Source organism: Charadrius vociferus, unplaced genomic scaffold (genome assembly GCF_000708025.1).
Source record: "Charadrius vociferus isolate BGI_N301 unplaced genomic scaffold, ASM70802v2 scaffold758, whole genome shotgun sequence".
Taxonomy (NCBI): Eukaryota; Metazoa; Chordata; class Aves; order Charadriiformes; family Charadriidae; genus Charadrius; species Charadrius vociferus.
In genome coordinates, this window is record NW_009649934.1 from 2,811,690 (window position 1) to 2,823,989 (window position 12,300).

At 49.8% G+C, this 12,300-nt stretch overlaps 1 protein-coding gene across 2 annotated transcripts in view; it reads left to right on the forward strand.

Moving 5' to 3' along the window:
* RAD54L2 (RAD54-like 2 (S. cerevisiae)) overlaps positions 1-12,200 on the forward strand; it is a 44,216-nt gene extending 32,016 nt beyond the window's left edge. Inside the window, exons 8-21 of one of the 2 annotated variants that reach the window (XM_009891262.1) lie at positions 503-699; positions 1,225-1,567; positions 3,032-3,209; positions 3,789-4,040; positions 4,665-4,783; positions 5,094-5,209; positions 6,228-6,327; positions 6,681-6,886; positions 8,172-8,347; positions 8,795-8,991; positions 9,105-9,301; positions 9,774-9,863; positions 10,422-10,514; positions 10,731-12,200. In XM_009891262.1, the coding sequence (XP_009889564.1) occupies positions 503-699; positions 1,225-1,567; positions 3,032-3,209; positions 3,789-4,040; positions 4,665-4,783; positions 5,094-5,209; positions 6,228-6,327; positions 6,681-6,886; positions 8,172-8,347; positions 8,795-8,991; positions 9,105-9,301; positions 9,774-9,863; positions 10,422-10,514; positions 10,731-11,719 (3,253 nt within the window). In that variant the 3' untranslated portion in view covers positions 11,720-12,200. The remainder of the gene's footprint in view (positions 1-502; positions 700-1,224; positions 1,568-3,031; positions 3,210-3,788; positions 4,041-4,664; positions 4,784-5,093; positions 5,210-6,227; positions 6,328-6,680; positions 6,887-8,171; positions 8,348-8,794; positions 8,992-9,104; positions 9,302-9,773; positions 9,864-10,421; positions 10,515-10,730) is intronic. The other variant, XM_009891263.1, reaches the window with a different exon arrangement.
* The last annotated feature ends 100 nt before the right edge of the window (positions 12,201-12,300 follow it).

Here is a 12,300-nt window from a genome sequence, read left to right on the forward strand (position 1 = left end):
ATCTGGTGTGCTCTGGGAGGATTGAGTGAGGACAGTTCCTTGGTCTGAACCAATTCTGAGCAGGCTAGCAGGGAAGGAATAATTGAGGCACACTAGCATTGGAAGTCAACAACAAGAGATAAACAACTAGACAATTACAACCATGTACGTTAGCAGCTTGTTCTGAAAATGGTTTTTGCAGACACAGTCTCCTCAACAGCTCTTTAAAAAGGATGCTCTCAAGTTTGATATGCTTTTGTACACGACAAACTTCTACAGCTCAGTTACTGTAAGGATTTGTCGTTCTCAATCCTGCTACCCATGGCACATAAAAGGCTTTTTGCTTTTCCTCTGAACCAGATTGTCTCCTAAAGAAACTTCATTGTATTCCTCTCCCTGGTTTGATGTGAGAAAGTGCTTTAATTGAATGTCTATTTTTTCTCAGCACACTCGAATCCAGTTGTTCAAACTGAAACTGGGGATAAGACTTACAGTTTATTTGGTTGGTTTGTCTGTTTTGCAGGACAACAGCTGCACGTGCAAAGGTGGTGAATGACTGGGTGATAGAAGGTGGTGTGCTGCTGATGGGGTATGAGATGTACCGTCTTCTCTCACTGAAGAAGTCCTTTGCCACCGGCAGGAAGAAGAAAACAAAGAAACAAGCTGGACCTGTTATTATAGACTTGGATGAGGAAGACAGGCAGCAAGAGCTTCTGAAAGGTGGGAGGCCAGTCCTCGAGAGAGATAGTGTGATCCTGTTGTCCAGCTGGCTATCAGATCTGGCAGCACAGGGAAACAACCTATAACTTGCTTTTAGCATCCCTGATGTGCTCAAACTTTGCTGGGCAGGATTGTGTCTTTGGAGACTGAAGCCTGTTGAGCTTTGTCTTGCAATGGCTGCAAGTGAGCATGGAAGGCAGTACACGGAACGTGGGGATTTGTCTGCGTGAGACTTGCCAGTGTGATCTGACGCAAGACATCCAACTTGATGCAATGCAGGTCATTGAGCAGAAATCAACGGACAGTCATATCTGTTCGTTACCACATTATGCTAAATCAGAGCTAGTGTCTAGTCACATTTTATTTCCTGAATCGGCCTTGCTCTTTGCCACCCATGAATACTGCTTTGTCTTTCAGAACTACCCCTCTTTTTTTTTTTTTTTTTTTGTGACATTGGTGACCGTATAAAACCAGAACTTTTGTCTTATTCATCTCTAACTAACACTTAATGTTCCTTGTCCTCAGGGATTGAGAAGGCTTTGTCTCGCCCTGGCCCAGATGTGGTTATTTGTGATGAGGGACACCGGATAAAGAACTGCCATGCCAGCACTTCGCAGGCCCTGAAGAACATCCGCTCCCGCCGGCGAGTGGTGCTGACTGGCTACCCGCTCCAGAACAACCTCATTGAGTATTGGTGCATGGTAGACTTTGTCCGACCGGACTTTCTAGGCTCACGGCAGGAATTCAGCAACATGTTTGAGCGCCCTATCCTGAATGGGCAGTGTATTGACAGCACCCCTCAAGACGTCCGTCTCATGAGGTATCGCAGTCATGTCCTGCATAGCCTGCTGGAAGGCTTTGTGCAGCGGTGAGTCCACAAGGAGTTCTTAACAATGTAGTCCGTGCAGACAGCTCTTTCATCCCAAATTAGCCTATTTATTTGCTGAGTTTATGCAGTACAGCTAATCATGCTGCCTTATAGAATCACACAATCATTTAGGTTGGAAAAGACCCTTAAGATCATCGAGTCCAACCCTTAACCTGACACTGCCAAGTCCACCGCTAAACTACATCCCTAAGCACCACATCTACACGTCTTCTAAATACCTCCAGGGATGGTGGCAGCCTGCTCCAATGCTTGACAACCCTTCTGGTGAAGAAATTTTTCCTAATATCCAATCTGAAGCTCCCCTGGCACAACGTTTCCTCTCATCCTATCAGTTGTTACTTGGGAAAAGAGACTGACACCCACCTCGTTACAACTTCCTACACTACAACATACAGGGGGACGATCACTTCCCTAGTCCTGCTGGCCATGCTATTCCTGATACAGGCCAGGATGCTGTTGGCCTTCTTGGCCACCTGGGCGCACTGCCAACTCATACTCAGCTGACTGTTGACCAACACTTCCAGGTCCTTTTCCACCAGGCGACTTTCCAGCCACTTTTCCCCTAGCCTGTAGTGCTGCATGGGGTTGTTGTGACCCAAGTGCAGCACCCGGCACTTGGCCTTGTTGAACTTCATACAATTGGCCTTGGGCCATCAATCCAGCTTCTTAGGCTTGAGTTTTAAACAGGTACCTTATCTATCTTTGTGGGAGGATCTTGAGTATACAGAGAAAACCACAGAGGAGATCCTTAGGGTAGCAGCTCCATATTTCTTTCAGAATCTCTGTCTTGTTCAATCTGTCAACTGCAAAGTAGTCCTTATGGCTCTGTTTTGCCTTGGGGGTAGAACTAAAGTTGATTTGTTTTGGTACCACAAACTGATAATGGAGAATACCACCTCTAGCTGCACCAGAGTGACCTCGGGTTTATTTTGATGTCTTAATAGTTAATTTGGATGTGCACTTTCTGACATCCTCTACCCAAGGATCTGAAAGTGTTTCACTAACCCTCAGTTATGAAAAGTGACAGTGTCTCTACCGCTCTGGAAACAAATCAGCTTTGTTTCTCAGGTGAGGGTTTTCAGATGCTGGACCAGTGATTTGGATGGAGTGTCTTAGTCATTGGCAGAGCTAAAAAGAGACCTTGGGTCTTATTTCTGTTTTCCAGCTGCCACGGAAAACAGGACTTTCATCACCCTTTTAACACTGTGACCTGTGCTAGAAGATTGTAACGTTTGAGATCTCTGTAATTGTGCCTACAGTTGGTATTTGGCTGCAGGGAGAGTATCTCGGAAGTGTCATGCGTTAGAGAAGCGTGCAGCTAGAGGTCTTTGTCCCTGCAGCCAGGTGGGCAAGAAGTCAAAATCTTATCCTACAGGCAGCCACAGAGAGATCAGATTGGGAAATTCCCTTCGCTCTGTTTATCTCTCTTTATTTCCTCCACAGGCGAGGCCACAATGTGCTGAAGGTTCAGCTGCCATCTAAGGAAGAACATGTCATTTTGGTACGTCTTTCAAAGATCCAGCGGGCCCTTTATACGGAGTTCATGAACCGGTTCCGTGATGCAGGCAACAGTGGCTGGCTGGGACTGAACCCACTCAAGGCTTTCTGTGTCTGCTGTAAGGTAGGTTTTGGCAGGAGCTGCAAAGAAATATTTTAGTATGTAAGGGAAAGGCAGGAATATGAGTGAAAACAGGAGATAAGTGTGCTTGGCCAGGCACATCTTCTCTCCCCAGAGTGCCCTGCAATGGCCCAGAAGAATTGTTATCCCCACTTCCAGAACTGGTGTGCAGGGACATTAAATGTCTTGTTCAAATTTGTACAAGAAACCTGCAGCCATCAGCTGAACGGGTACGGGGCTGGTAACTTAACCATTTACCTGCTGCAATACAAGCAAGCAGCTTCCTCTGTGTGTACTGTGTAGGGTGCATACTGGCCTTTGTTTTGTTCTCAAGGAAAGAATTTGGCAGTTTTAAAGTCAGGAGATGGTTTGTACCTTGTGTTATGGCAGAATCGTGTTTTCTGTTTTCACTACCTTAATGCAGCCAGACTGGCTTTCTCTGCAGTACCGTATAGTTCCATGTGGGGATGGTGATGAGGTGATCAAAGCATTAGTTCTTTCCTTTGAATAGCTGTGGGGGCTTTCAGTCCACAATTGTTGGCAGGCAGCAGGCCTAACCACTTTCATTTCTTACTCCTTCAGATCTGGAACCATCCAGATGTGTTGTATGAAGCTCTGCAAAAGGAGAATTTGGCAAACGAGCAGGATTTGGATGTGGATGACCTTGGCACAGCAAGTACTAATTCCCGCTGCCAGCCTCAGGGAATTAAAGTCAAAACAGAGAGTAATGCTTTGGCATCACCAGTTGGAGAAGCTACCAATAGCAAGTTCCTCCAGAGTGTTGGCTTCAACCCCTTTCAGGAGAGAGCAAATCAGGTCGTTACTTATGAGTGGGTGAGTACCACTGCTGGAAAACTCTTCATTTGGAGAGTTATGATAAACATAGACTAAATAATTACTCTGAAAGACTGTACCTCTTTTTGTTTGGGCATTTTTCTGAACTACGGCAAAGAAAAGACTCTTCTGTTTAAGAGTTGGGCATTTGTCATCTGTTTTCTCTGCCACATAGCATCTTGACAAGCATGTCTGCGTGGCACTGGGTAGGGATTTTGGGACACTCACGAGGCTGGAGTGCAGGCAGCTCTCTTTTATACCATTGTTTTCATCTGACCAAAAAGGCTGTGGACTTCGTTATTCTAAAAAAAGGTGTTAGTGTGAGGTTTAATCTAGATAAGATGGTGGTAAATCTAGTGGGCTGGAGAAGAGGTCTTAAGATGGAGTAGAGACATGAAAGGTTAAGAGGGATGCTCATTCATGCATACTCCAAGAAGTTTGTCAGTTGGAGCTTCTGGAATGGGAAGTAGCAGCAGTAGTTGAGAGTAACGTTGTCACCTGGACCTGGCTGTGGATGTATATAACCTCTCTGCAATGACTTATTTCTCTCACCTTGAGACAGGATTATTGAACTAAACAGGGAATGAGCAACTCCACCTGTAATAGTCTCCCGTTTCTCGGTAGGCCAAAGACATCTTGTGTGATTACCAGACGGGAGTCTTGGAGAACTCACCCAAGATGGTGTTACTGTTCCACCTAATTGAGGAAAGTGTGAAGCTTGGAGACAAGATCTTGGTCTTCAGGTAAGCAAAGTATCCAACAGCTGATCCTATAGTTACTAAATGCAGCAGTAGTTGAACCCCTCCTGTTACTAGGAGGTTGTTACATGAGGTGAGCAGTGTGGCAGTTCTCCTTTTCTCCTTTGTTGTATTAGATCCTGGTTTTCCTCCATGGATTTTATACTTCTGCCACTATCAAGTTTACTAGTGAGAGGTGTGCTGCCAAAACCAGGGTTTGACAACTGTCAGTGCTGTCATGGTTGGGGAAGAGTTCTGATACTCCACTTTTGCTGCTATGGGGGCTTTCTCCTGAACAGAGATCTTGGTTTTGCAGCCAGAGCTTGTCCACGTTATCTGTCATTGAAGAGTTTTTGGCAAAGAGACCAATGCCGAGTCCTCCAGGCTCAGATGGAGGAGTTCACAACTGGGTCCGAAACATCAACTATTACAGTGAGTGCAGCCCATCCTCTCCTCTTTTGGTGTGACCGTGTTTGATCCTCTGTGACAGACCAGTTTCTGAAAGTCACCCATCATCTTCTTGTAATTGTCCCTGGGTGTGAAAATGCTCTTCTGAAGTATTTGTCTGATGACGTCTCGTTCATATTGTTCTTACTTCAGTTGCTTGGGAAGACTGTGTCAGTTTGATAGCAACTGACTAATAATTTCTAATCCTCTTTTTGACATTCTACTCAGATGATGGTGGATGTCTTTAACTTAGACACTAGTGCTTTTTCTAAGTTGTAAAAGATACTTTTTGCTTCCTGTTTGGCTATTTTGTAGATCTTGCTTCCCAAACCAGAATCACTGTGGAATGCTTTCACTAGCTCAGGGCTGTGAATTCCTCCTTCCCTCCTCCCCAGCTTTAAATCTTGTTCTGGCTTGGGCTGTTGCTTTGTGTGGCTACTTTACAGGCCAGGACTGAGAGGAGCGGTGGATGTGGTGTTCCTGATTTTTGCAGAGCTGCCAGAACCAAGCTGTTGCCCAGGAACAAAGACATGATACGCCCCTGCCCTCCTTTAGACCAGTACTCCCTGTGCTCAGATCCAGTGTACGGGGTTTTGCCAAAGGCTTTCACAGTTTTGCTTTCTCTTGGTTCCTCAAGCTTCCAGCATACATGAGGTCTTTGGGCCTGCTGCCCTTGCTTGCTGTCTGTCTTACCTAATTTGGGGCCTTATGGGCTAGGTGCGTTGTAGCACTCCCACTCTTGGCCTTGCCAAGCTTGTGTAACGTTTTGCTTGATCTTTGAGTTGAACAAATCCCAGCCTGGCTGGCTGCATTGCACCTGCCTGGCTGGGCAAACTAGAGGTACAGAGCGGTCCAGTTGGGGTCCTGGAGTGTGTGACTTGAGGAGGACATAGAATTGGTTGGGAACCAGTACCAAAGCTCAGTGTTTGGGAAGTGGTTTTGTTCTGATGGGATTCCCCCAAACATGTAGAGCTTTAAAATGTGTCCTTAATTTCCTTCTCAGGACTGGATGGCAGCACCTCTGCCTCGGAAAGGGAACGACTGATTAACCAGTTCAATGACCCCAGCAACGCCTCTGTTTGGCTCTTCCTTTTGTCCACACGGTAAGTTGGCTGGAGCAGAAGGGTGCAGTGGAGGACTCAGGCTGATGCTCTGTATGCATATGGATTTTCAGTTCTTAAATTCATTCGTTGTGTTCATTCATTCACTCAAAGACTCTATGGGATGATACCGCCATCTCCTTCTGAATTCCCCAGGGGTGTAGAATTTTAGCCTTAGTCCTGTGCAATAACTTAACAGCAGTCTTGGAAACCAAACATGGGGTTGAAGTTGCCTGTATGACTGGAGGGAACTTTCCATAGACACCTCATGGTCTCTTAGCTGTAGTGGCTGTCCCTGCCTAGAAACTTTGAAAATTGGCCAAGGTAGCAATTTGAAATTTGCCTTTAATTTCCAGTGCTGGGTGTTTGGGTGTCAACCTCATTGGAGCAAACAGAGTGGTGGTGTTTGATGCTTCTTGGAACCCGTGCCATGATGCCCAGGCCGTGTGCCGAGTGTACCGCTACGGGCAGAAGAAGCCATGCCACATTTACAGACTGGTTTCTGATTACACCCTTGAGAAGAAGATCTATGACCGTCAGATCTCCAAGCAGGGCATGTCAGGTAAGTGTGGATACGGTGCTCCGCTCTTGGCTTTCGCTTCTTTTGGCTCTTTCAAGTCCCATTTCTGTGGGTTTCTTAACTTTTTTTTTCTTTTAAGGTTGAAATTCAAACAACTGAAGAAGTGATAGACATGTTATCTTAGAGCTATGTTTGATATTTATGAGTTGTTGGTGCCATAAGACCCTGTAAGAAATGCAAGGCAGAGCAGTAGGGGTTGTAGAGCTAAAATCCTGCAGTAGGGTTGTGCTACCAGACCAGGGCATAGCCATTTATCTTCCTTGCTACTCTCCTGGTTACTATGAAAGCCTGGGGGCTTCGGCGGTGGTCATCCTGTTTTCCCCTGTGCCTGCGTGTTACTTGTTTTAAACTGGGCATTGCTTGTTAAATAGTTCTGTACCTCAATTTCTCCAGCAGCAAGAGAGGGAAAATAACCAAATTTAAAAAATAAGTTGATACCTTTGACTTACAGTGCTTACTTAAGAGCCAAAAATAATGAATTCATCCAGTTCTGACCTGCCCTTGTACCAAAAGTATCTTTTGTGCTGGCTTGTGCCAGCTGTCGAGCTGCTCTTCTAGAGCATGCAGCTGAGGGTTGTGGTGACCCAGAAAGAGTTCTGCTGCCTGTCTCCTTCTTTGTTTCGAAACCCAACTCCAGAGGCAGCAGCCCAGCGTGATCGGCTCAGTATGCTGTCCTGCACCTGAGGTGGAGTCCCCTGGCATCTGGCCTGGCTCCCAGGAGAGTCCTGGATGTAGATGTTTTCTCCATGTGCTCCCATTTGCCCTGTGTACAGGAAAGGAAAACTTTCAGGCCCTTGTGAGAGAGGGACCGTAGCTGCTTTTCTGAGCTTTTTGACTCAGCAGAGTTCTGTAAATTCCAGCACCTGGTTATTTACTTGACCCTTTTCAGTGGGATTTGTGGGAGGGCGCGTGCTGTTGTGGCTGCAGTTCTGTCCCTCAGGGTCTGTATATTTTCTGCCGTGCGATGTGAGATGGGACACCATGTGTAATTAGCTTCATATTCCTGCATGCCAGGAGCTCAGTGACCTGCACTGCATTGCTGTGCGATCTGGAGCATGAGGCATTTGTCAGTCTGACTTGGTCAAACAGGCTCATCTCTGAACATAGCTGATGATTTTTCTCCCTGCCCTGACATTTTCAGAAGGCTTCTGGGGATTGTGCAGATTGCAAGGAGGGAGCTCTACTAGCACAGGAGCATAGGAAGGGCAGCAGGCAGCAGTTTGTATCTCTTCCCTTCTCTACTCACTCTGTTCCTTCTCTTTTCCAGATCGGGTGGTGGATGATCTGAACCCAGTGCTGAACTTCACCCGACGGGAGGTGGAGAATCTGCTGCATTTTGTGGAAGAGGAGTCCGACCCTGCTCAGCTCTCCCTCAATCCAAGCAAGATGAAGGAGTCTGTTCTACAATTAGCCTGTCTCAAGTATCCTCACCTCATCACCAAGGTAAGACCAACCTCCTTCTTGCTGGCACGGCACTGCACAGGCAGGAGGCCTGGAGGGTGGTGCTGCAGGGTGGCCCTGTGGCCGGGTGCCATGGGGTGGCTGTGGGACATCTTGGCAGGCTCTGTGCTTGCACTCTTAGCCTGGTCTTTGGCTCGAGGTTTTGCTGTGTGCTCATGGTAAGCAATGGCCTTGGTCGGGCAGGTTTAGCGATAGTGAGCAATGGCTTCGCTGACTCTCTCACTCTTCAAGCTGAGTCTTGGTCACATCCACAGCGTTGGGCCACACGTGCTTCGCCGTGTCCAGCTCTGCCTCCCAACTTCCCTCTTCCCTGCTCCAGCATGGGATGGAGACAGTGCTGATGCAGGGACCAGGTGGTTGCCATTTGGGGCATGTTGGTTCCCTCTTGTGGTGTGTCGGTGTCAAAACCTCAGTGCTGTGGGGTTGCAGGAGCCTTTTCAGCATGAGTCACTGCTCATCGACCGGAAGGAGCATAAGCTGACCAAGGCAGAGAAGAAAGCAGCCAAGAAGAGCTATGAGGAGGAAAAGCGAGCATCCGTCCCCTACACCCGGCCGTCCTACGCACAGTATTACCCAGCCAGTGACCAGAGTCTGACGAGCATCCCTGCCTTTAGCCAGAGAAACTGGTGAGTACCTGCCTCCACCCCTTCTTCCTGTGCTGCAGACATGAAATGAGAGGGCAGAGGATGCTTAGCCCTGTCGGGGCAGCACTGCACTTTCCTTCCTCCTCTCTCACTAGGCGACCAGCCCTCAAGGGTGAGGACAAGCCAGTGGCAAGCGTCCGCCCAGTTCAATCCACCCCCATTCCTATGATGCCCCGGCATGTCCCCATGGGTAGTGCAGGATCAACCTCAAGTTCCAACCCTGCTGTCAACTTCCCCATCAACTATCTACAGCGAGCCGGTGTCTTTGTGCAGAAGATTGTCACCACCACAGGTGAGTTGCTGATGCTGACAGTGAGTTGAGCTGTGGTGCCCATGGTGAATTGAGAAATCAGGACAAGTTGTTGATGCCCGCATGGGCTGTGGGCAGATGGGCATCAGAGCCACCGATACTGCCTCTCCTGCATTTGAGTGGTTCCCTTGTACCTGGAGGACTTTCCTTGCAGGTGCGCAAGGGGCACGGGCCTGGTGAGATGTTGGAAGTGAAACCCCTGTTGAGAGGGCCTGCAATACTGTCACCAGTTGTCCTTTTTGGGACTGGGGAGATGCTGTGTGGCTTTTGCTTCCTTGGAGCCTCTGCTTCCTTCATGTGCTGCTCAGAAATAAACACAGGGCTTACTTCTAGTACAGTGCATAGGAGAGACAACTGCATTGCAAGCAAAGGGGTTTGGTGGTGCACCTCCCTGCTCCTGACTGACTGGCGTGTAGTTTCACGGACACTGTTCTGTTTCTTCTCCCACTGCCAGATATTGTGATTCCGGGTACAAACACATCCACAGACGTACAGGCAAGAATCAGTGCTGGCGAGAGCATCCACATCATCCGAGGGACAAAAGGTAAGTCTCTCTGTCTTGATAAGACACTGGATAGGGTCCCGGCCAATGCTAATTAGGAAAGAAAAGGATGTAAAAGCATGAAGCGGTCCCTTGAGAGGAAAAGAAACAAGAAGGGGAGGAGATCTGGACTCTGCAGTGGCTCTGGTGCAGCCCATGCTTTGGGTGTGCTGTTGTAGCTCACGCATCAGGGCTATTGCAGCTGTGGCTGCTGCTGCATCTGAGAGGAGCTGTTGAACTTTGTGGCTGGGTGTCTCATTCTCACAATGCCCACTGCACCTACTGGGGCAGCCAAGCATTTCCCGGTGCTCCTAGAGCAAACTTAGTCCCGAGCATGAAGTTCCACATTTCCCACCGGCAGCACATTGGGAGGGGATGAGCAGCAAACCGGGAAAGCTGAAAGGGTGGAAATGAGGAACGTGGAAGGGGGCAGAAGCCCCCCACTGATCTCCCTGCATGATCTGTGGGCTGATCTTATGCAGCACTGCTGTCCTGTTCCTGCCTGGGCAGCCTCATGGGCTCACGGAAGCTGTGAATGAAGTTGTTCTGCCTCTGTTCCAGGGACGTATATCCGGACCAGCGACGGGCGGATTTTTGCGATCCGGACCACTGGGAAGCCAAAGGGCAATGAAGACCGTCGGACAGCTGCCTCAGGTAGGGGCTTGTGGGTGCTGTGTGAGGCTTGCTCGTATGGTTCCTACCCGAGTGTATGGGACGGTGTTCTCTGGCTGCCTTCCATCACACCTGTGTTCAGAGCTGACCCCACAATCTTCCCATGATATCCTCACCTTCCTTTCCAGTGTTGCTTCTTGGCCCCCAGGTTTTTATCCAAGGTTGTCTTTCTCACCTGCTCCATCTCCTTGTTTCCAGGCTCCCAGAGCTCTTCGCTGGAGTCCACGAGCAATGGCAGACACAGTGCCTCATCACCACAGCTCCCCAGCGCGGAGGAGCTCACTCGGCCCATATCCCCTGACAGCCCCGAGATCATCAGCGAGCTGCAGCAGTACGCGGAGGCAGCGGCTGCCCGGGAGTCCCGGCACAGCTCTCCCAGCACCAACGCAGCACAAGGCCACCCTGCTCGCATGGACAACGCGCCCAGCTTAGCAGCCCGAGGAGCTGAGCAGCGTGTGGGGGTTCACTGCATGGCTCCCTCCGTGTCTTCAGCCCTGCCGGCCACCAGCCAGCACGTCGATGCCCACTCGGTGTTGGACTTACGGGGTAACAAGCGCAAGTCGACCTCACCGTCAGCTCCGGAGGAGCAAGCCCGCAGGCAGCAGAAGAAGCGCCAGTTGCCATCGTCCGTGCAGCCGTACGAACACGGGTACCCCGTCTCTGGTGGGTTCGCCATGCCTCCTGTCTCTTTAAACCACAACCTAACCCATCCATTTGCCTCCCAACCAGGAAACTCCTTGTACATGGGCACTGGCTCCTCTTATTACCAGCTGCCCAATTTACTCCCAGACCCTCATCTGGTGTTCCCTGTGACTACTGACCCTCTGCTGACAGCCGGCACCGCCAGCTCTTCTGCTGCTACCTCAGCCACCGCCAGCGTCCCCTCATTCATGCTAAACCCTTCTCTGACGGGGGTGCTGCCCAATTACTCGCTTCCCTTCACGCAGTCACTCCTGCCCGAGCCCAGGATGTTTGCTCCTTTCCCAGCCCCCGTCTTGCCTAGCAGCCTTCCCAGGAGCATGGCATCTGCCTACCCTGGCTACATGTCCCCTCACTCGGGCTACCCGGCTGGGGGCCTCCTTCGGTCCCAGGTGCCTCAGTTTGAACCCCAGGAGGTCCCAGAGGTGGGATGCAGCTCTAATGACGAGGACAAAGACGACGATGTTATAGAGATCACAGGGAAATAATGGGCCCAGCTCCTGCTCGGTCTCAGCTCCGCCAGGAGGCAAAAGTTGCAGGACCTTTTTTGGGAGTCAGGATTTCCCCTCTGGGCCACAGCAGCGGGTGGAGAAGGATGCAAAGGGTGTGGCGTGGGGGTTGTTTTGTTCTTTTAGTTTTTTCTTCTGTTGTTTTTTTAGCTGTCGAGGATCTGAATTGTATTAGGGGCTGGGAGATGGGAGGGGGATAGGGTCGGACCTGTGAGGGCCGGAGGAGCAAGAGCCCAGGGGAGGAGGGAAGCAGCAATGCAAACCATAGGAGTGCCTCCCTCCCACGCTCTGTCTGTCTGTCTGTCTCTGTTCTCTGTCTTGTCTGGAAGGGGGAGGCTTGGTGCTGCGAGTGACTGCCCTTCTCAGGCCTGGAGGCACGGGCTTGACCGCTGGCAGGGCCCAGCTCCCTCTCACATGAACTGCCTTATCTGTGAACTTCTCTCACTCCGGGAGGTGTGGGCCAGGGGAGCGACTCCAGCAGAGGGTTGGGGAACAAAGTGTTTTTACCGGGGAGGGAGTCGGGGGGGCCTTCTACGTCGTGTACTGGGGGGGCCGGGAGG